This window comes from Oryzias latipes, chromosome 13 (assembly GCF_053564925.1).
Source record: "Oryzias latipes strain Hd-rR chromosome 13, Olatipes_Hd-rR_3.1".
In the NCBI taxonomy this organism is placed as follows: Eukaryota; Metazoa; Chordata; class Actinopteri; order Beloniformes; family Adrianichthyidae; genus Oryzias; species Oryzias latipes.
Window position 1 is genome coordinate 26,124,644 of NC_136249.1, and position 25,005 is coordinate 26,149,648.

Consider the following 25,005-nt stretch of genomic DNA (forward strand, 5'->3'; position numbering starts at 1 on the left):
GTTTCCAGCTGGTACAAACTCTGTGAAATAATAGATAATAGTAACTGATAGCGCTGGCGCAGATTTCTCTCTCTAAGCACTGCTACTACTGCGCGCCTCTGACATCGCATCGCGCCCGAGAAGGACTGGTCTAATGAAAAAAAAAAACTATAATTAAAGATTTGTCTGCGAGCCACATGTGACCATCAAAAGAGCCATATATGGCTCGCGAGCCATAGGTTCCCGACCCCTGGGTTAAGGTCTTAAGTTTATTTTAGATGTAACCATATTTTCTGATATCCAAAAATGTACTTGAATACTGATGTTCAATAGCTCATCCAATATTTATAGGATAAACAATAGATACGTATTTTTGTTTTTAACTGCAATATCGTCATCAACATTATATTTGATCAAAACACTGATTTTGAAATGATATGATAACCAAGCTTGCTTTCAGCATTTATAAACGTAAGCAAGATTAGGTATAGCTAGTTCATAAGCAAGAAGGTCTCTGTTAAAACAGTGTTTCATAAACCTGGCTTCATGACAATGTTGTCTGTCTTGTCAACAATCCATTGTTACCACAAAATCTTTTGTGTAGGTCCAAAAGTAAGTATTGTTTTATTTGCAGAAATGATAATTAGCAACAAGCAACTTCACTCTAACAGCATGGTTATCTGATTTAAATTTAAATTATAAACAGTACTTTGCAATCCACAGATGATGCAATCATAATTCTACCGCGCTTGGTTTGGGCAATACCAACTCAATATTTTGTGCAAAGATCTATTTTGAATCGAAAGATTGTACAAATCAGACAATGATTATCTTCCTTAATAAAATAAGTTATTTGTTATATCAACCAAGGTTTACGTAGAATATTTGAACTTTTAAAATATGTATTTGTCATGTTTTGTCGTAATTTTTCAATGGAACATTCCGGCGGGCACAAGCAAAAATGGAAAAGTCCATTGTGACCAAATGAAGGGGGATTAATATGTTCAGAAGACTTGCTTAAGATAAACTAGTAGAGCCAACACGTTATATGCTGTTTTATAACTTATTTATTTTCATAATGATGGCATAAGGAAGCGTATCACAAAAAAATTAATTCTATTTATTGCATTTTTGGGATACCCTTTGAGTATTTTCATATTCTGACAGACCCAGCGCCATCTTGTCACATTTGCGACGTACATCTGATGATCCAGAACATGACGAGGACGAACAGGAAAAACAATTAGGAATATAATATTCGGCGGACAAGATAAAAGGAGGTAAGCTATATTAAATTATATGACATAGAATAAATCACCATTACGCTCCACGCAGCTGGTAAAGATTATAAAGTGGGTTTAAACATCTTGAGAAGCAGGCTAACGGAGCAACTAGCTAGCTTGCGCTAGCACTATTTTAGCTACTCCGTCACTTTTTTGTAAGTATCCTGTATACATCATAAATATACTTTAAAATACAATTAATGAGATTTTGGTTCTGTTTAAATATGTTAAATTAATTTTTTGTTTAGTAAAAATGTATTTCAGTGTTAAGAAGTATGCTATTGTAGTAAGCTAACTTGAGTTATTGCTAGCCCAATACTGCTCAACTGTAACTCAGTTTTATGCTAGGGTTGCTAGATTGGGCAGTTTCCCACCCAAATCGGCCAGTTTGAAAGACTGTTTGTCATGTATGCTTGATGATCTTAAAGTTAGAATGAAAACTTGCTGTTATTAAAAATTGTGACTTTAACATTTTTAAGTTTGAGAGTTACTATTGTTGGCAGAAATTAAAACACAATTTTTGATCACTTCTAGTGAATAAGGATAGTATGCAAGTACAAGCTAGGCATTATAAAACTCTGCAGGAAATGTACAAAAAGTAGAAGCCCAAGCTGATCTTAACAGTTTTTTGATCTGGAGTTTCAGGCCAAACGAGCTTACATTGATTGTGGAGCCATAAGAGGAGATACCAGAGCTTCATCCATCGTGGATGTTTATCCAGAGAACTGCATCATGTAAGTATTATGTAAAAAGTATAAAGTAAAAATTTTAAATGTATATATATTTTTCATCTCTTGGTTTGTCATTTTAGGTGCCTAGAGAAATGCTTAGAGTCCTTGCTCCCCACTATGAATTCATTGAGGAAGTCAGAATGTGATGGGAGGATTGCTGCGCCAGGGTCATTTTACAGAGTATGAAAGAAGGCAATAAAGCCACCAATCAACAGGGATAAAAGTAAGTTTATGCCTTTTTGATACATGTAGTTAGATGCGTGAATGCTTCTTCTCAGAAAACACTAGGTTCTGTGTTTGTTCTTCAAGAAGTAAAATTTATTTTATTGTGTTTCAGTGGAAGCCAACTTTGCTCTGGTCAAGGCCCTTCCCATTCTCTTTCCCCCAGTGGCACCTCCATCAAAGAAACTGGGGTTTGCTAGTGAAGCTTTACTGCATGTTCAGGAGGTAAATTTTTATTTTTGCCCTAAGCAGATACATAAAGAAATTACTACATTGGAGATACTAAAGGAAAAACTTTTTTCTGCTTTATAGTCAACAGAAGATCCAAACGTCTTCATCCAGAAAAGAGGCCTGTCAAGTCCAGTCTTGGTGTTCGATGGCTGTAGATGAATCGTTGCTATTGGTTTGATGCCAGTGACGTTTGAAAAAGAAAAGCTTCACGAGGGTCTGATTTTCTAAATGGCATATTATTACACACTACATCTGACCTACACAAATTGCGTGGCCACCCTTCTGTCATTCAGACAGAGATCCTTCAGGATACAATTCACAAGTGGGACATCACCACCACATGAAAGAGCATTAAAGTAAAGAATTTGTTGGAAGATAAACTGCTTTTGCAGTTCAATGTTTATGTCTGTTCTTTAGATGAGTATTCTAATTGTGTTGTTAAAGAAATAGTTGTATTCCTAGTGCCTTTGGGTAAATTTGTATCACAAATCTCAGTTTGTAAGTTGAATAAAAGAATCGAAAAGTGAATTTGTTTTCATTCTTTTTAGTATTGAAACAAGAAAAAATATCTTTTGCAACAGCTTGTTTCAAGATGTATTTTCTGAATTTTAGTAGGCAATAAATTTTAATCAAGCTCCTATATCCTAGTTTCTAGTTTTTTTGTCTTAAATTACTGCTTAAAATAAGTGTTTTTGCCTAATTTCAAGATTTAACCGATTTACTATGGCTTAGATATTTTTACTTAAATCAAGACATCTTGTTAAGTAAAATTTACTAGCTGCATGGACAGATAATTTGACTTATTTCTAGTCAATTTCTACTAAAAACAAGTACTTTTTTCTTGAATTAAGATGGTGTTTTTTTGCAGTGTAGCTTCATATCCTGCCAGACGAGCGTCCGCACAAGCACACAACTGAAGGCTTGTATGCACACAGGTAAAATGTTTTTAAAGAGCAACACAAGTTCAGACCCAGAGGAGCCTTTGTCAGTGGAAAAAAACAAAAACTTACCCACACCATGAGGCACAAATGTAAGGGGTTGCTGCTTTTTATTTTTAACATAACTCTCTTTGGCTCTAAAGTTTTTATGCAGCACTCCTGAAAAGCAAAACAAAATATAAAAGATTTACAAAAAAATCAACAGCTGGAATGAGTCTGACGCCTTAGATATAGGTTTTTATACAGGAGAGCCAGCAGAGAAGGTGGCTGTGATGCTCTGTAAAGAGACTGTTGATCCTTTCCTGAAATTTTCTCGTATATTCCCCTTGCGCATTATATTCTCAGAAAAAGAGGCCTGTGTTGGATCATTTGGCAGCACTTCCCACTTACTCATTGCTACCAAACTGTTTCTTTGACGTAGCTATTCCTGCTAAAATTACACCTAGTTTCACTGCGTCCACCGCTGTGGAAGCCAAGTCCGAGTCGACACTTTTTGTTTACCAAGAAGTCTGTCGTATTCCAAAAAGATCACTTATGTAATGGAGCTATTTTGGGTTGAATCCCATTATTGAGCATTATGCTGTGAATGAATTTAAACAAGACGGAAGGGAGAAAAGCAGCAATATGGAGAATTTGAAGAGACGAGGAAGTGAAAATGCACTGAAGCTGCTGCTCAATTACATACTGAAAATGCACAAACATGGAGAGGACGATGGAAAAAAGAGCAGCTGCTGAATCCATACCTCCTTGCTTTCCTTTACTTAAAGTCACCTCTTTGAGGAGCTATAATGACTTTCAAGCTTTGATGAAGAAGACGCAAAGAGATATAGAGAGAGAATCCTGCTGAGAGAATGCATAATTATTAAACCGAAAGTTCAACCATGAACAGAATGGCAAGGTCAACACATCTATATATGCTTTAGTGGAACAAAAGGAAGATGGAACTAAAAATATGATGGTTGTCACACTTCAGCTGCTACGGTGCACCGACTGAAAGCCCAGCTGCACCCTCAAAGGTTTTCTGATAATTTTAAATGCTAATGGTTTTTTGAGAGACCCTAATTCTGGTCAGATTTTCTTTATTGGTCTGTCAAAAGCTACTTACAAGAACCCAGAAAATAGAAAATGAAGGGTGTCATCTTGATAAAGACATCACTACACCAAAGCAAAGGAGTTCAAAAACAGAACATTTTCTAAAACCAGCAATGATCGCATGAAATAATGTAGGAAGGACTTAAGTGGCTAGGGCTACGCTTAGAGCCACTGCTTGTGATTTGGTGGGAAATAGCTTTGAGACACTAACTTATGCTGATATGGAAAAAAATGTTACAAAAACGGTAAACCGATAAACAATTTAACATTTTTAACTCTAAAGGTAAATAAAATTGTTCCAAAGGTAGTATCTGACTTGCTTTTTTCCAGGACATGGATTTGTTGCCAAAATTGACTGTACTGGGCTGAGTAACCCCTCTCCCCTCGCGTTCCAAACAGGAAGTGTCCACTGGTCCCAAAAAGCCAAAATCCAATAGACTTCTACAGAGAAATAAACAGCCATTTCTAAGTCAATCTTTTGTCATAACTATTCTTACTTTGCTACCTTTTATTAACATTTTCTTGCTAATCCTCATTTTATTTCTGTAGTTTGAGATATTTAAATTATAAACTAGCCAATCAAATGCCTCAGATGTCTCACGTTTAAAACGTTTGACAGATTCTACTGAGCCCGTCTCATAACGACGCGGACCAATCACTGCTTGCTGACATTCCCGGCTCCAAGATGGCAGTGTCCATCTCACGAAAGATAGAATTTACTTTATTTAATTGGAGCCGGTAACAGATCATTTTCATTTTCTATGAGTGACGTCACACTCGCTTGGACCAGTTTTCCTCCACAGTCAATGGTTCCAAAGCATCATGGTAAAAAAAAAAAACCTTTGTGGCCATACTAAAACCTTTTTTGGATTTAAAAAACAAACAAACAAGTGAAGCAAAAGTAAAGACTCACGATTTTTATTATTGTTAACTGTTCATTTTGATGTAATTTTATTTCAAATTATTGTTTTAACTGTGTATTTTTATTGTGAGGATGCCTTTTGGCCAAGGTCTCCCTTGAAAAATAGATCTTATCTCAATCGGACTACCTGGTAATACAAAGTTTAAATAAGAGAAAAAAACTAAAATAAACTTAATTGGCTCTAAGTATTTCATTTAACCTGCTAATTGGTTGCCGTCATCCTTAAATGTAATTTTTACTTTAAAAAAAGTTGTTCACTTTAAATCTACTTTTTAGCATACTCATTCTTCATATGACCTTTAAAATCCTTTAATTAAAATGCACCAAAACCCGTTGCAAAGCTAAAACTGTGCCTGCAATATTCCTCCAAGTCAAGGTTGAAAACAGACAATGAAGCACTTCAGCAGGCATACAGTGTGCACATTTGTATGCAGCACAGCGTCGAGCGCCGTTTCTATTTTCAGCAAGTTTGACTCTGTTGTAGCAGCGAGGGAGGAAGAGTGGGGCATTGTAATTGCAAATATTAACCCAGTCCAAATAAAATTCACAGCAGTCGTCTCTGAGCTTCACAGCAGTCCTGAATCATCTTTGCGTAACGAAATCAGTGTGAAACTCTGTCTCATGCTGTTGATTCTTTTCATTTCCATCATGCCAAACAACTGACAAGACAAGGTGTGTGAGTGGGTCAACACTAGTAATGCTGCATTCATTTGTTGCCCGGAAAACATACACAAATTGGCTAGCCGGAACAAGTAATCAGCAGCATCTTTTGTTTGGCACAGCCATGAAGTTTTCATGAGGAGCTTTCGCTTTATGGCTGCAGATTTTGCCGGGAAATAGACAATTTTCCAGAACACTTTATGGCTCCATAATGAGGTCTCCGCTGACCCTTTTACAGCACATCGACGCCAGTCTTAGGGCTCAACAGACCTAATGTGCTACATCATATGTAAGCTCAAGTATTCCTGGGTATCCATTACACGCCTTGGTCTTTGCTAAAAAACACTAAGCACACTTAACATCTCACATTAATCATAAAAAACTGTTAAGAGAAAACTGGGGAGCAGAAGACACTCCTTTTGACACGACTTCACACGACTTAGTGGATAACTAAAGGATCAACTTTCCTATAACTGACAGCAGAAGCAGCTGAAAGCTATGAACTACGTAATCCTCATGTTTTATCCAATACAGAACACTCCCCTGTGACTTTTTAATGATGAGCTAAAGGCCTTTAATGTTCCAGCAGGCTGTATAAATACAAAACTGCTAATAAGTCATTGCAACATATGAGATTAACATCTGGCTGTCTGTGGCTTCAATGTCGCCATAAAAATCACTTATTGCAAACAACAGAGGAGAAATTAAGTGTTTGAGCGTGGAACTCCATCTAGCTATTAAAGTAGAAGAGATGGCAGGAAATGTTTTATATTGTTGATTTAAAAAATAAAAAAGGACAAAATCAGCAATGCTCTTAGCTGTCCTCGCAATCGGACTCAATGAGATCCATCGAGCGGTGTCAGATGGATTTCACATTTTGTTGCAATCAGAGCCCCCAAAGCAGTATGGCGTCCTTGAGGACAGAGATGGATCGTCTCCACCTATGTGCCAGCATGAATACAGAATAAGTGTACATGAATCCAGTCTGTTTGGTGCTGTCAAATAAATCTTTGAAATATTATTACAATATATTGGCTTACAGGTTAAAAAAAAAAAAATGAATAAAAATCCCTGAAGGGAGTTGGTGTTAGTGTCTCACTTTAAAAAAAATGAGCATTTTTGTTATAATTGTTATTATTGTTGTTATTATTATTTTAACAATCTCAACAATGATGCCAATTTCACCAATTTGGTCATCTTTGGAAGATAATTACCCTCTTTCTAAAATAAAAAAGCTATTTTACTGAGGATGCTTGTTAAAGTCTCACTCCGATCATCTATTGATCTGTGGTAAAAGCATTCCCAGTGGTCCATTAATTATGATTATGCCATTTTTTTCTAAAATCAAAAACCTTTGTCACTTTCAAGGACATAGTTTCTGCAGAGTGGCAGTAGTTTTTTAGAAATTCACCTCTGAGTTGTGGGTGGGACTGTTGGGGTGGAGTGAGCCCCGCCAAATTCCCATCATATGTCTGTTTAAGTGCTCTTTGGTTCTTACAGCCCCTCACAACCCCAACCTAACATCAGCTCGTGACACTTGTGTTTTGTCATCTGAATGTGACAGCCCCTCCTATAAACTTATATATTGAACCTAAATCTGTAGATTTAGATTTCCCTGCTTTTTCCAGGCTAGAAAGGTTTCACAATAAAAATGGCTAGCAATATTGAAGATATCCTTCAACCATACAGTTTTGAGCCAGCTCAGAAAACAAAGGGGTACATGAATACCAGGTCAGCAGGGAGCTTCTGGCGTGCTGGATATCGCAGTTGCTTTTTTACCAACAGAATTTTTTCATATGCTCTTGATTCACACTCATTTGATTAAAGAAACACCCAGAAAAGCCATTTTAAGATTACTTTTCTTTAAATATGTCCTCCATTTTGAAAAAAAGGACAAGTTAAAAGCACTAAAACCACAATTTTCATTTGAGTGGGTCTAAATGTTTATCGAACTGTTTTGGTAGCAACAACTTACATTATTCTGGAGCAATACAGTAATGAATGGCTGTTAATGCATTGGAGCACTTCTTAAGTCACTGCTGGTTCAGCTGGTGCTCTACTGATGGGGTTCTTCAGGCGAGGTGGAGTGTTTGTAATGCAGCTACCAGATTACTGCAGAGGCATTTTCTTTCATCTCTGCAGGACCAGACTGTACTCCGTCTGAAGCGTGGTGATTAAAAGAACCCACTCCATTTGTCAAACCTTAGAGTGACCTTTATAGCAAAAGCTTCATTTTAACAGTAAACAAAAGCACAAGGCAGTCGCTTGTCCTTAAAGAGATGCAAGTACCAGCTGATTGATTAAATCTAGTGGTAATTTCTTTTTTACTGAAGAAATTCTTTATCTAAATGTTTGATTTTCCTTTTATCATTTTCTATTTATAAGATTAATTTAAATATTGCAAAGGCTCACAACAACTACTGCTAACAGAGTAACCATAGCACATGTAAAAACATATTCAGGCAGTGCAAAGTGTTGAAAGAAGAGCATGGAACACATTTAAAAAATGCTTTCATAAGAAAATTTGGAACATTCATAGATTCCCATTTTTATTTTTGACCTTCAAAAATGCTGAAAGATATATAGTTGATAAAAAAAATGCAGTTTAAATCTACAAGGCGACATGTGATTGAATTGCAGCCCACCAGAGGCTGTGAAAATTGAATGTAATGAAATATGTTTCTTACACGGGAAACAATGCTCATCGCTAAATTCAATTTGGGGAAGTTGAATTAAAAACTGCTGACATGGGAGAGTTCTTAAATAGCTGGTGCAGTTTAAATGACATACTTGACATGTTTGTTCTATCACCGTCTTTTTCCACATAATTATGCATGCACCCTTAGAGCAGATGGAAATGCTGCTCGGATATCCTAATGAGGTAAAATTGCTCATTGCAAGATAAAAAGCTCCTAGTCGCTCAATATGCAGGAAAAATATCTCTATACATGAAAAAGAACAGAAGCCGTCATTGTTGATCTTCAGAAGTTTGAGTGTAAAGACTTAGGAAGGACAAATGGTGTTAAGAAAGAAACTTACAGTAAGAGAAAATGAAAAGAGGAAATCCCGTTCATTTAACATTTTGAACATTGAGTAATGCTGACAAATTGCATAAAAGAACCACCCCAATGAAAATTGTGTTTTGGATGTTTTTAGGATGTTCTTGTGGCATTTTCCTCTTAATGGAAAACATATATAAAGAAAATTAAGATTAAGACTGCATTCTGGGTATTGTTGTGAGTCAGGAGCAGATAAAAAAGCTTGTAGTTGTTCAGTAAACTCTACAATCGGCAGGTCCGAGCTCCCTGCTCCACTTAATTCTGATGCCTCCACTTTGTAGACAAATAGATTCATGTACATCTTTGGTTTTCTCCTCTGAGCTGGAAACTAGCTTAAAACTGTACGGCTGGATTGCTCCGATACGGATCACCATTGTTGTTGCACCGGTTAGATTGGGGATGCTTGGAGCTGTTAGCAAGAGGGACAACGTGTAACCAAAAAGAAAATGGGGAAACAAAGACAGGGTCACTTTGCACCAGCAAACTATGAAAACATCACAGTTTTTTTTAAATTTTGGGTAGAAACGGCATAATTACAATTTAAAAGACCATTTTTTAAATAGATCAAAAAGTAATTAGAGTGGGATGTTAAGTTGTTTTGCACATAACTAAAGAGAGATTATAGGACCAACATTTATTCAAGCACGGTTAGAGAACTATAATTAAACTCATTAAAATGTTGTTTTTTGTTGATTTATTTGTATGAAAATAAAACAAGCGGCGCAGAGAACCGGAACACTTGGCACAGATTTCTGACGGCTTCAGAAACCTTGGTATTTGAAGTCATAATAATCAATTTTGACATTTCAAGTCAAGATAATCACAGATTGAGTCAAGAGTTCTTTATTATTTAAATAGGTTTTGATGGGAAAGGAATACAAGGAAGAAGCAGCCATTTGTAGGGTGATCATTTTTTAACTGAACAGTTAGCATATATTTATGAGCTCATAATCAGAACAGTTGAAGCTAACCACCACTCCTTCAGAGATGGTCGACATTCGCAGTCGGGCCTGAACTGTTACTCTGTTAAGCCTAACTTCAGTGTTTGAGCCGGACTTTGTAGGAGTCTTTTTACCAAAGGTTTTTAGCAGCATGCTCAGACAGAGCAGATTTGAACACAGAGCCATAAATGTGTGCTCTGTCAAAAATAAAGCAAACCTCTACCAAATAATAGCCTTCCCTGCAGGCTCGTGCAGCTTTTTGCCTCTTTAGCTTATTTTGCTTTCTATCCATCAGGTTTACCGTTGCAAATATCCATCCGCAAATTCTTAAAGTGGGGCTATATTGCCCCACCATTTTCTCTGGCTAAATCAATGGCTTTTAGCGGTGTTGCTGAAGTTGGTGTTTCTATGGATTGTTCCATTAGCAATCATGTGCAATCTGCAGTGCAGCGCTTCCTTTAGCAAAACCGTTTTCTTTTTTGCTAGACTGAAACTGTGTTTAACAGCACACAGACCTGGTTGAAAAAAGAACGTGTTTTTGTCTTAGAGAAACATGCTTAAAAATGTTCAGCAAATAAAACGGTTGTCTTAATTAAAACTTTACCTGCTTCAAAACTACCTTTTCTGTTATTTTTAACTTGGCTTCCAAATTCAATATTCTCATTGATTTGTGCATCAAAGAAAGCTATCAACAGGTGTTCCTGCAGGTAAGAGACAAATAACCTTGGCAGTTTGTCAGACCATGGCCACTGAGGAAGGATATGACATCACAAAAAACGGGCAAATAGGAGGAACAGACGAACTGGAAAGATTTTTAAAAATATCCAGTAAGACTTATTTAAAGCTTAGAAATCTATTCCATTTCATGTTGACAAAAAAGGCAAAGCCCGCATTGTTGCATTATTTCAATTTATAAAATAAAAAAGAAACACGTTTTTTTTAAAGTTACCTCTAGAGTTTGGATGATTTCTGTTGTAATTTTGGGCAACTTAACTATGAACTGAATGTAGACTGACTTGCCACCTAGTGGTCTTAAAGTGAACTGATCTGGCTTTTGCTACATTGGTTGTAAAACCAGTCTCATTCAAGAGATAGAAGTGCTGCCCTTTAGGGTTTTCATACATGATGTGTTTACTCACAATTCAATGCACCAAGCTGGATTTTAAAAGAGCAACTCCATATTTAAAGAGGGCCGATGTTATTTGCATGTATTTACGTGCGACAAAAAGAATACAAGAGACTTTATTGTAACTGCCAGCAGCAGTGAAACTGTGGCACAAAAACACAAAGCACAAAAACTAATGGAAACTCATGCCGGCCATGTGTAATCTGTGCGTTTATTATGCACATTGCTGTAGTGGCCGCACATACTTTAAGCCTTACACCACCTTAATCACATGCATACAGTCACTTCTTTTTATGAAAGTGTGAATCAGGTGTAATAAAAAAGCTAAAAGAACAATAATGCAAAGGGGACTGGGAAGAAACTGGATCTTTCACACACACACTGATGGCAGCTCCACTGCCAAACACTAGCGCCAACCTTTCACCAGAGGCAAAGTGGGGTTCAGTGTCTTGCCCAAGGACACTTCCACACATGATGGGGCAAGGCGGGAATCGAACCAGCACTCATCTGACCAGAGGTCAACCTCCCTCCCATGCACCACGGTCGCCTCATGGGGGTGTAGGAACACAGATCAGTCAGTAAATCCAGAGCTTTGTCTTTTGCCTCAGCTTCTTCACTACAATGGTACAGCGGCTCCATTACTGTAGACGCTGCACCTATACACCCGCCAATGTCACTCTCCTTCCTCTCCTGAAGCAACGCCATCATTGGCAACACCCGTTCAGGCAAGCACTTCCAATGAAAAGTCTATGTAAAGGTGCATAAGCAAGTGTTTTGGAACCATGGCCTCCAACTGGGATTTGCCAATTCTCATTTCAAGTGCTTTACACCTGACTGAGAAGAGCATCAGTGCACACCACACCAGAGATGAAATTGAGTGGTTCCCCACCCAGACTCCACATCTATTCAATAATTGGGACAAAAAAAAACAACATCATTCTGTTTTTTCAGAACCAGAGATTCAACTGTTGGCCAAATTCTCTTCTCCAGTAACCGGGAGTCGTCTTTCCCAGAGAGGCAGAGTTTGATCCTCCAAACATAATGGTGTCATATCAAAAGTCAAATTTTCTAGCAAGCTTGTTTACTACATTGTCATTATCATACTCAGCGACGATAAGTTGTTTTCGGGTCCTTTAAAGCGTTTCATGAAGTGTTTGTTTCACCTGAAGTGTTGATTCAACGATTGTCAGTTTCCCAAATGACATTTAAATAACATTTTGCAAGCAGTGATTTGAATAAAATCCAGATATTACACTCACTTGTTTTTTACTTGCTTACTGTAGTTGATAAATTGCTTGAATATTTTCTTGAAAAAATACTTCTTTTTTTTTTCCACATTGGAGCTTTTGCAATATTCTTCCAATTTCTTACCAGTGACGTCATTTTCAAAAACTACTTAAACGTCTGTCTGAAACACGTTAAAGTTTGAGTTTTCAATCACTTTTTTCAGCAGATACTTGATAAAATGTTGCCTCATTTACAAGTGAAAAGTGATCTTACCTTTTTATTTTCTATTATTACCATGTTTTCATGAAATTAAGACTTTTTTTATCTCTCCTGTTGGACCAGGAAACATAATGTGTGAGTCTCAATGCGATTGGATGTGCTTACCGTGGGACTGGTCATCCATATGTCCAAGAGTTTCGATCTGCTCCACCAGGTCATTGGAGTTCCACTGACTCATGCCAAGCAGAATGGCGCTCTTCCCTTCCATAACATCTGCTGGGACAAACAAACACACATTTATACGTGAGCGAATCCAAACCCTGCATATTTCAGTGATTAGGAGAACCAGTTGTTTTTGAAGCTCAGAAGGATAACAAATGGTGAACGGCTTGGCCTTCTCTTCTCTGGTTGACCACGTATAGCCACACTACACAGTCATCCATTTATGTTGCACCCTTACCCCACTCACTACTTTTCCATTTGTCTTCTCTGCTCTTGTTTATCTCATGCAAACTTTAATAAATTCATGTGAAGCGACTGTACGGAGTGAAGCAATATGGAATATAAATGATCAAGACCCCTTTAGTGATTACAGCCAGGCTGTGTTCTGCCAACAAATGGGAACTGCACCAAACAGCAGAAAATAACAAGTAAACTCTTCAGTTTTGTTGTCACACTATTGTTTTATAATGCACCACAAGTTTTTCAAAATGCAAAAGCTGCTATATATCAAGTAAACAATCTCCAAACGTAACATCTCTTGCAGCTGGGTCATATCTCTGTCACACACTGTATTCTAGAATATTTTGACTATAAATCAGTATTTGCTTGATTTATATTTGCAACCACCTTTGAAATGTAATGTAAAAATGTTATGTTGTTGAAAAATTAATTCAATAAATTAATTAACTTTGATGCATGTTTGCATACTGCACGAGTGGTAAAGGAATGCTTTATATTCCACTCCGATAATTTTTTGAGTTATTAAAGTGTTTCCAGTGGTCTTTTAATTATGATGCAATTTTCAGCCAAAACTTTAAAAAAAATCTGTTGTTTTCTAGGACATACAGTAGTTTTTGCAGAGCAGCAGTAGTTCATGACAAATTCACCTCTGAGTTGAAGGGGGCAGTGTTGACGTTGAGAGACTCCACTCCCATTCCCGCCATTTCTTTATCTCTCCCGCTAGCTTACAGCCCCTCACACCCACAACCTAACATTACTGGTACAGCAAATATGGTGAGCACATTGGAGCTAACCAACCATAAAGTTTTGAGCCAGGTGCCAGCTCAGACGAGGAGAACGAAAATGTACATGGATCTATTTGTCTGCAAGTGGATGCATCAGAATGAATCTGAGTGGAGAGGTTGTGGCCTGCCAACTGTAGCTTCCACGTCACAGCTAGAATCTTTTTTTAACTGCATTTTGCTGTATCCTCCTGATCCCCAACAATTTCAATAAAGAAATACTCAGAAATGCAATTTTAAGCTTAATTTTCTTAATATATGCCCTCCATCATTATAAAAATGCCAGAAGAACACGTTAAAACACAATTTCCATCTGAGTGAATCTTTCCTCTTCTTCGGTATATGGATCCGTGCCTTGGGCTTGTGTGGGCGCAGAAATAATAAAATGGATACTTTAGAAGTTACAAGCTAACTTTTTTTGTGGCTTTTAAAGATTTCTAACGTTTATAGAATTAAAGTACATCTCTGAGGAGCTGAGAATGTAAAAAAGTAAAACAGTAAGCACATATCCGCTACATCATTATCCTGAGAGACCAGTGGTGTTTCATTGAAGAACATCTAGTGTCACAGGCAAACAAGCTACATGTGTTTTTGGTTCATACTTAAATAAATGTCTAGTTGTCATAGCTTGGAATTGAGGACATGTTAGTCTGGTTAAGTTAGGTAGGGAGATACCCATCCACCTGCCACACTTCCCTCTTCTCTCACACATTTCTGCCTGGCAGCTCTGACACACTCTGACATGGGCCTGCACAGCTTGTCCACTTGGATCACTCTGCGGCCGCGTTACTGGTCACAGTTTGTCTTTCACTATCTGCTCTGTCACTCTCCCCCTGTGGCGCTCTCTGCTCTCCTTCCAATCCCCACAGTGGCGAGAGCGTAGCGATGCAGTGACATGGCATGTACACTCACAGATTTAAACAAACACAGACAAGAACAAGCGATGAGTGTGAAAGCAGTGCATATTTGATGCAGTCACAGCCCTGTAGGACGCTTACAAACATGAGTTACACATGAACAAAATTCAAAGCAGGCTTTGCTGCAAATGTTAAATATAATGAATAATCTATTGAATAACAGAGTAAGGCAGTAATGGCCTCACAAGCAGAAACTTTCAACACAAAAACATTTAAACCAGAGGCAGAAATATAAAACAAATAAGAGTGGAACGTCAAATGCATTTCTTGACTACTGAATATACGAGAAACTCACAAATTCAATTTCCCAAAAGAACAAAAAAAACAAACAAAAAAAGGTTTCGCTTTTGCAGCTGACAGCCCCAAGAAAGAAATGACATTTAGACACATCCCTCAACCTGTCAGCTCCCAGTGAATTAATGTCTGCATGGAAGAAAAAGGAATAGATGCCGTGATTGTTACATAACCAGAAAACATCCTCCACTCATCCTGTCACCACAGTGAATTTCCAATTTTCTATTTCTTCATCTCGTCCTGTGTTTGTCTTGTTGCAGCAGCAGTGCATATGGGCTTTACTTTAAGCCAGCTCAAGTTCAGATGGTGCACCTGTTAAATGATATTTATTTGGGAATTATCTTGTGAACTGACATAAGGGGCATAAAGGCACAGGTAACTACAGTAGGTAGCTGAAGGTGGATATTGAAATATTTGAAGAGCAGCTCTCAAGCAGAAAATTTAAAATGTAACATACAGAAAAAGGAGAAATATCTGTGATTCTTTTCTCCAATACAGCAACATAAGCAAATAATATCTAAAATAATTCAAAGCTGTCACTGCTCTTGCTTCTCAAAGTGCAGCAGAGGGACACTAGCTCAGAAGTATAGTCTAAAAATGGAAAAAAAGCAATAAGTAATGCTTTTAAAAAAAAACGTGATCTTCTCAAGCAAAGACGTTTCTATTCATCAATGTCCTTCTAGTTGAGGTCACATCCTTTACCTCTGGCTATGCTCTACTTTTAAACAACCTTACTCAATTAAGTTAAGTTAGCCAAACCCTTCATCTCAGTTTTAGCTACCAGACCACAGTTGCATTCTGTGGAAAACAAGCTCTTCAAAAAACAAGCTGAAATATTAGCTAAACTGCATCATCTTTTTAGGAAGCAATTCAAGTCGGTTTGTCAGACTATTGCATGCAGAGTTGTATGATTAAAGAATAAAAGAAAGGAAAGTAAACCATCTAAAACCGTATGAGTTTTCCATAATGTCTTGCGTTTCGGTGTAGTCCTGCAGCTGAGCGTTCATACACGTCACGAACCACTCTGATGATAATCATGTTTTTAGTGTTTTTAACATGTTCTTGTGACATTTTTCTCATAATGGATGACACATATGAATAAAAGTAAGCCTAAGATTGCATTTCTGAGTATTTCTATTTTAAAATCATTGTGAAACAGGAGTAGACGAAAAAAAGCAGATGGAAAAAGCTGTTTGTGTGACGTAAAGGCTACTACGGCAAGCCACAAGCTCCCTGCTTTGCTCCATTCTAATGCATCCACTTGCAGACATAAATCCATGTATGTCTTTGTTTTCTTCATCTGAGCTGGCATCTGGCTCAAAACTGTACGGTTGCATAGCTCCAATATTGCTCGGCTTTTTTGTTGCACCGCTAATGTTAGGTTGGGGTTGTGAATAATTATAAGCTGGCGGGAGAGAGGATAAACATAGGGATGATGGTAAATAAGCGCAGGCTTACTCCGCACCAACAGTTCCACCCACAGCTCAGAGATGAAGATCTAATGAACTCCTGCCGCTCTGCAGAAACTATGCTCACTCTTGGAAATTAACATTTTTCATTTCTCTTTGGCTAAAAAGGACAATCATAATTCAAAGACCACTGGGAACGCTTTAAAAATTGATCAAAAAATGATTGCAGTGGGACTTTAATTTAGAAAAAGAAGTGAAAATGGATAAAGCCCAAAATCTAATAAAAAAGGCAATGTATAAATGCTTAACTTGATAAAAAAAGAAAAAAAGAAAAAACACCTCCCCTTTGTCATCAATGTCCCATTTCTTGTTTCAACAAGATCTTGCTGGAGGGGCATGTTCTGGACCTAAACACCTCTATGTGTACATCTGACACAACCAGAAAGAGGCTGCAAAGCTGCAAAGGTGGCTGTGAGTTTCCATCTAGGGTGTCTTCAGAGATAAATCCATCCATATGACCTCCAGAAGCTCCAGTTGACATTCACAGATAAGGATTTTTTGTGTCTGGTCCTTTCTGTCCCTGAAGGTTTTAAACTATAACTTTCCATTCCATTCCTCCAATGGTATAATGAAATAACCATTAAGTTTGGATTTCATTGAAGCACCATAAATTCAATTAAAACATGAAAATACATTTATTGACAGATTTCTTAGTGAAAATGCCAAAGATAATGCAGAAAAAAAAACCTTCTTGCAAATCCAGATGTCAGCTTAGTCACATCAGGTTTAATAAGTCAAAGCAAAGTCTTTTCATAAAGATAAAGCAGCAGCTGTACAATAAACACACGTCCTACTCGCTTACAAGCACATTTAGCCTTTAGCAGCAATTTATTATGCCATTTAAGTGTGGGAGCAGCCATCGCCATGAATATCCATTCATGTGGAATCTATTTTTTTTTCTCCCATCTCATTTAAAAACATGGCCTTAACCAAAAAAGAAGTTCATTACCTCTAAAAGCAAAGAGAGGAATTGAACGAGCAGCTTGCTTAACAGATATTTACTTGCTGCTTCTACAATAGCAAAAAACAAATAAATGGTAGTGCATCACATAAAGCTTTTAAATTACACTTTATTATGATCTGAAAATTGCACTATTCTTATGCCTATGCTATATTCTCAATCCTATGTATCTGGTAGGTACCAGTTTGTTCATGTAAATGGACAGTTCTCTCATTGCACTCGAGTTAGCTACAGAGTCCCACAGAGCCAGGGTTCTGTTTTTGGTTCTATTAATTTATCATCTAGTTCTCCATCCCTCTGTTTGGTGCAATTCAATTCACGGAGCACAAAGCCGCATGCATGGGCTGTGCAGGTGATACGCAAGTCAGATCCTAAAATACGTGCAGATGTAGAGGAATTTTACAAACACATCAAAGAAACATAATTTCCTATTAGAGATATTTTTATTTTTTAATATTCTTTTTGTATGAGGTTCTATCTTCCTTGGAGTTTAGGTTGTTTGGGTAAATCTGTCAACAAAATAGCCGGGCTCAAAAAAGCAGAATGTTTTTGTTGTTTTTTTAATCCTGATAATCAGAGCTGGTTCTGGGCAACACCGCCGACAAAAGAGCAGCTGTTTTAACTGTGTAGACTCCTAAATGTTCAATAAACCAAACCAAATAAACTCTGTTTTTGATATTCACTCCTCATTCAAATTGCAGAATATAAAACTCCCCCAGTTGCCTGTGGTTATTAATAAATGGTTTGCATGTGTTAGTGGAGGCTATTCATAAAGGTGGATAGGTGGAAAAAAAATAACTGAACACCTTATTTTGCATGTGTCCTTACATTTTGAATTTCTGCACTGAATGATTCAGTTATGTGGTTGTAAATGTGTCTTTGAATGTGGCGTTGGTGTGTATGCATGAGCAGGGCACTGCCCCGGGCAGATGTGCCCATCAGAGGATCTCATCAACCGAGGTGACAGCGTTAAACCATCCAACAAACAGCTGGGCTGCCTCCAGTTCACACCAACATAAACACATCTGGCGACAACAGCTGAATCTTGACGTCAAATCTCATGAGAGAGAAAGCTTCTGGATCTCTGCGGACTTTAGTTTTCTTCTCCCTTGAAAAGTTCTGTTCACTTGGTTGCTAGAAGCATTGTATAACGCTCAACATTTTCAAAACTAAGCCAAGGGCAGCGGATGTTGATAACTTTTCCAAAACAGAAGGAGGCAATTATCTTATTTACCTCACACTTAAATAGGAAAAAAAATGACACAATTTCTGCTACACATCATTTGAATAACAGAGTTATAAGCTCATTCCATTTTCACAGGTCCCTTAAAATGTTCCCACTCTGAAATAAAAAACATAAAAACTGATTCAGATTTCCTGGGTTCAGCTTGGAACTCTAGATATTTGGAATGTTTAAAAAAAAACAGCGGGCTTTCACAAAAAGACACAGATCCTTAGAAACTGCAACAAACAACTCATCAAGTGAACGGGAGCCACTCAGTGGGAAAAAAAAGCTTCTGCAATTACAGTTGACTCCATGCTTTCTTTAAAGACCCACTTCGATTAAAATTGTTGTTTTTAGTGCTTTTAACATGTTTTCATTGCATTTTTCCCCATGGTTTCCCTTGACCGAGCTGGAATCTGGCTCAAAACTGTATGGCTGGATAGTTCCAATTTTGCTGCCCATCTATTTACATGCTCTCCCTCTAGCTTACTAGAAGGAGAGCATGTAAAGAGATGGATGATGGGAAATCAGGGCAGGCTGTATCCATGCCAACAGTCCCGCCCAAAAATTAGAGGTGATTTTCTAACGAACTCTTCCTGTTCTGCAGGAATTATGTCTGTGAAAACAGAGATTCTTGATTTTGAAAAAAAAAACAGCATCAATAAAACTAAAATACCACTGGGATCACTTTTACAATAGATCAAAAGATGATAGTGTGGAGGTTAAAAAATAAAAAGTCAAATTTTGTCCTATTTAACAAAAATATTACAAATAAATACTGCTAGTTATTTCAAATGCAAAATAAATACATTGCTTAGATTTTTATGAAAATGAGTGTTATAAACACAGGTGGTCTAAAAAAGTTACCCTAAATCATTTACTTCATCTTTTTTTAATTTAGCTTTGTTTTTAAACTGTACGGTTTTAATTAGGCTCAGTCACAATGCCTTTAGTTAAAAGGTTCTTCAGTACAAAAGTCTTGATGTTCCTCTTTTTCCCCTCATTTATGCTCCTTCTTTGCACTGATAAAAATGTAGAATTTTCCTTTCTCTTCATAAGCCTCACAGCCTAAATCCCCCCCTGAAATCCCAGCAAACACACTGGTATGTATGATGTTGACATCATGGCTCACTTAGCAGCAGACTTGTGATTAATGAGTTATTGGTTTATAGACGTTTCCATTCATTTCCCTTTTATTTATACTTCCACTTCAGACAGACTTCTTTATCTGAAAAGCATATTAGTATTGAATCTTGTTTTACTAAAAATAAATAAATAACACAAAACAATAACTCACAACACAACATTTTAACTCACAATACAATAAGTTAGTGTTAGTGTTGGGTTGTGAGTTATTTTTTTTAGTGTTGTGACAAATTGTTGTGTGTTATTTTGTGTTATGACCCTTCTGGCCCACCGTGTTCATGTGATAACCATGAATCAGCTGAATCTGTTGCAGTAAAAAGCGTTCTTTTCATACCGGCCTTGTGAGTGATGTCATATTTGCGCATGTGTGGACGGATCAGGTAGCTGTTACAGATAGTGTATCGACATCGATTTAGAACACATTACATAAAGTGTTGCATAACGGCGCAAAGCCACTCGTGTCCACAACAGAATCCGATCGTTGATCGCGCAAGCACTTCAGTATTGTAAAGTGTTGGCTGCTGTTCTCCGCTTCGGAATCCGCTGAAATTACGTTAATTTCATTTACAATAGAGGAGTTTGAAAAGAATTTAAAAAAACATAGAAAAAGAAGAAAGCTAAAGCTCTAGTGTGAAAGGATTAAAGGTTTTTGCTTGACTGATATCTTGATGCTTAGTGTTCGTCATTCATCATTAAAGTCAACAAACTTTCCAAATGGATCATTTTGTGATAACTTGAAAACAAATCTAAGTTCCTGCTAAATGTTTTTTTCTTAGTCATTTGGTACCGGTAAGCACAACATGCACAATTTTTTGTGTTTTTTCTGTGTTTAACGGTTTTACATTTTAAAGTCACTTTTTTAATTTATTCTCCTTTTCTACAAATTTAAACCATATTTTGGACAATCGTAACTCTGTACTGTCTCTTTAAGATCCCTGTGAAAATCCATAATCTCTTTTCATTGATGTGTGACAGCATTCCATATGTGAGAGCTGAACTTCTTGTACTCCAAGAAAGGAGTAAATAACATGTTATAGGAATCTCATCTTTGCACCACAATATGAAAGCAATCTGAAGTCAGACTCCTTTAGAACATTTACAACTTTATATGTTTCTATGAATTGTACTTGCTTAAGGTCTCTAAGAAGAAGCCTTCATATATTCTCATGTGGTTTCAGGTCTTTGTGTAGATGGAACTTCCGCAATTATTAGAAATGCATTAATAAATTTTACTCTGACTTAGTTTTGGTAAATTTAGGCAGACAACCCCAAAGCGCAGTCATTTTTTCAGTCAACAGTTCAATTCGTCCCTTATTTTAGCTTCTTTTTGACAGTTATACACTGTCGCCAAATAACTTATTCTAATCTAGAGTTGAGAGCCACAGGGTTCTAGTTCGCAAGTGATTGATGAGAGCCAAAACTTCAGTAATCTTTCATGACCCTGTGTGGGTTTCCCTTTTAAGGAAGCCATTCTTTATACTGAGCATATGTTTATGTTTGGAAAAGAATCCTCTGTTTCCTTTGCTGTGAAAGGAAGCCCCACACTCCCCTGAGCTCAGATAACACACACACATGCATCAAGATGTTTTTAATACACCATCTGGTCTTTGCTTTTCCTTTTCTTCTCCCAAGATGAACTTCATTTGCTTGCAGCTCTTCCATTGCTGACATTTATGGATAAAAAACTGCTCTGCAGATTGCATTGGCAAATTTATTTTCAATGATGGACTGAAAAATTTAATGAGAGAGAAACTATGTTGCAGAAAAGACGGATGAAAAACCACTATATTAAATCCTCAAACTCTTTGGTTTGAAAATGATTTTGTTGATTTTTCAATAAAACTGCCTTCCAATTAAAATAGTTTTTCCAGTTATTTAAAAAAGACACCTTTTTAAAAGAATTGCATAAGTCATTTTTTCTGAATTTTCAGGAAACAAAAAACTGAACAGTTTGTTGAATATATGATCGTTACTAACAATTTTTATCAAAATAGCTATGACAACAGATGCTTGTTGAGATACAAACAACAAAGTTACCCAGATATGGAAATGGGAGCATCCATTTTTTGAACCTGCCTTTGTGATTTAGGCTATTTTCAGACTTCTATTATATTAGGAATAAAACATTACTGAAAAACTAACTAAACATAATGCTGAGGAGGATTGCACTTTTCTTCACTTTTCTTTCCAGCTCGTCTGTGTAGGGTTCTTGTCTGATACCTATTAGTGTGGTAAACTGTAAAAGAAGTGGGTTTCATTGACTGAGGGTTCTGGAACTTTCTCATCTCAATTGTCAGAGCACATGGAAACAGTCTTATCCATTCTAATGACCCATTTGACATCTGTATCACTTGTGGCAGTTCTCTCCATACAGAGGCTTCTGAGAAGGACAGTCTGAATGGACCTTGCCATCACTGCTAAACTAAAGAGCCCGGGGGTAATGCACAGTTGGATATCCAGCTTTTTTTGCCTTGTTTGATAATGAAGAAGAAAGATCTGTTAAGTTTCAGGAACTCATCGTGCTTTAGCAGTTTCACCTTTAAAAAGAAAGTCATTTTCTAGGAAAAGTTTCTGCAGAGCAGCAGGTGTTCATTAGAAATTTACCTTAAAGTTGTTGCGGGACTGTTGGCGTGGAGTAGGCCTCCCCTAACTTCCCATTATCCCTTTGTTTACTCTCTCCTGCTACCTTACAGACCCTTATACCCCCAAGCTAACATTACAAGTGCAACAAAAATGGCGAGCAACATTGGAGCTATCCAGCCGTACAGTTGTGAGCCAGATGCCAGCTCGAACAAGGAAAATGAAGACGTACATGGATCTATTTGTCTGCAAGTGGATGCATCAAAATTGGGACTGAGCAGGGCTTTTTCCAACGACTATTTTTCGTCTGCTCCTGATTGACAAGGATTTAAATAAAGGAATATTTAGAAATGCAGAAATGCAATTTTTTTTGGAGCCAACAGGTATGTTTATAACATTTAGGTGTGTGTGTGGACAGGCCCCACCCTTATAGACTTGTTTTACATCTGAACAACACTGTAATGATTATAAACATCCAGCAACTTGTTGCTTTATGCTACTTCATGGTTTTACCCCCCTCCTTCTATAATCACCCTCCTATCCCCCCTCTCTAACATCCCTCTCTGTTCTTCCCTCCTTTCCTCTTCCGTCCGGTCCAAAACAAAAGATTTTCAAATATGGTTTAAAATGAATAAAGTTTGGCCTCGATTACAAAAGGGGTTTATTCAGACATACCTCTGGTTTGTCAGAAGATTCACAACCCCTGTTGCTAAAGTAAAATATGTCCAACACAAGAGGCCTTGTCTATTGTCTAATTGTCTAATAAATATGTCTTATATAAAGAGAAAAATTCCAAAAATTCTTCAACAACATGGTAAAGACAATTAAAACACAATTTTGCATCAAAGGGGATCTCTAAAATGTCTTGAATGTTTTAGAAACCACAACATGGCAACCATGTATGATGGTGCACTTAAAGGGCATTTTGATCCAGTCTGTTCTGATTAATAAAAAGACAGATTATCAGTATATGAAAAACACTTTGGATTTGACATCCTTCAGAGAGATAATTGTTCACCATTTTGGAGCATTTACTGGTGTTACACAAGCTTAGCATAAACTATATAGAACTGCATGAAACTGTTGTGACATTTATCCTCATTAACTGCCTTTTTAAGTGTCAGGATTGCCTGGTAACGTCGCTGTCTTCTCCCCCTCCTCCCTGAATGAAGATCTAGGTCGTCTCCTCCCCTGCTGCTGTTTGGCTGCATCACACCTGTTCCACATTACTCATGACCCCTGAGCATAGGAACCCTGGTCTGTCGTCCATCCTTTGCTGCAATGCTCATTTGGTGCACCTGTACTGTTCACGCTGCCTCTATTATCTGGAAATTCAAGTCTTGCAATTTAGCTATCAAGTGTTCTTTCTGTTCCCAGGAGCCTTTCTGCAAGGCAGCCTCCAAACCTCCAGCCTCTTCATTGTATTTTAAGCTCTAGATAAAAATAAAAAATAAAAAGTTTGTCAAATACTTGTATTCGTTGTCATTAACATCCAAAGAAATAATGAATGAAGAAGAATCCTACAATTTTTTTACTTCTTTTGTTGTTATTGATAACTCATACTCATAGCAAAATGCTTCTGGCAAAATACATATATGAATTAAAGTTTCATTGTTTTGGAGCAAAATGACATAAAATATGCCTAGTAAATAATATGCCAGATATTTGTTCATCTTCTATTTGCTATTGCACTTTCTGTAAAAGATACATCATTTTCTTTTCCCCTTCACACGCTGTACAGATATTTCCTGGCTGAGTGTGGAAAATGCTCCTGCAGACAATCTGAGAGTGAAATCCACTGATAAACATACAACACATGCATGTTAGCTCGTCTCCCAGAAATATTTAGGTTCCTTCACGCTACTCTGACTAAATACCTGAAGAGCAACACCAACCATAGATCTACCACTGCTGTGATAAGGATATAGGTTTCCTATCTACCCCAGACTGTGCACTGTGGAAGTCCCCTTTTGTGATTAATCTAAAATGAAGGGAAAGACAGAGATGGGATATGAAAACAAAGCCAGGGGTGTGAGTGATAGATTTAGACTCAACGAGTGAGAGGAAGACGATAATGTAATTCACATCAATAATGATGAATGAACAGAATAAAAATACAATTTATATAACTGCATGACTTTCCCTGTTGCCATTTTAAAATAAAATCCTAAAGAATAAAAAGAAGTTTTGATCTGTTTTAGACCTCATTTTGTTTTTACATGGGGAAGACAACAATTATCTTAAGACACCAGTCTTAACACAACACTGAAGATTAGATGGCTTCATGTAAAGTTGTATTAACCTATGCAACAACACAACCCAGAACTTGTGTTTTAAGACACTGTTCAAGTATAAAATTATTTTTGGCAGATTTTATTTTTTTTAATCTTCATAACTCCAAATAGTGCCACTACTTTAATTTGATTCCATTTACGTGAACGTTTTAGAAAAAACAGGTCTTGAAGTAAAAGGTATGAAAACATGGCATACATTTGGTACACATTTTTTGTTGCTTAGTCATAAAATCAATCATGGAATA

The 25,005-nt window shown here is 37.1% G+C and overlaps 1 protein-coding gene and 1 long non-coding RNA gene across 9 annotated transcripts in view; one reads left to right on the plus strand and one right to left on the minus strand.

The window, feature by feature from the left end:
- pitpnm3 (PITPNM family member 3) overlaps nt 1–25,005 on the minus strand; it is a 125,167-nt gene that overhangs the window by 75,957 nt on the left and 24,205 nt on the right. For 4 of the 8 annotated variants that reach the window (XM_023961426.2, XM_078929756.1, XM_078929753.1 and 1 more), the window contains one exon: nt 12,796–12,906. In XM_023961426.2, coding sequence (XP_023817194.1) covers nt 12,796–12,906 — 111 coding nt within the window. The remainder of the gene's footprint in view (nt 1–12,795; nt 12,907–25,005) is intronic. The other 4 variants (XM_023961427.2, XM_078929755.1, XM_078929754.1 and 1 more) reach the window with 1 other exon arrangement.
- On the plus strand, nt 1,119–2,214 carry LOC110016195 (uncharacterized). Its single transcript, XR_002874411.2, has 3 exons — nt 1,119–1,259; nt 1,902–1,996; nt 2,074–2,214. It is a non-coding gene; the product is annotated as an uncharacterized LOC110016195 (long non-coding RNA).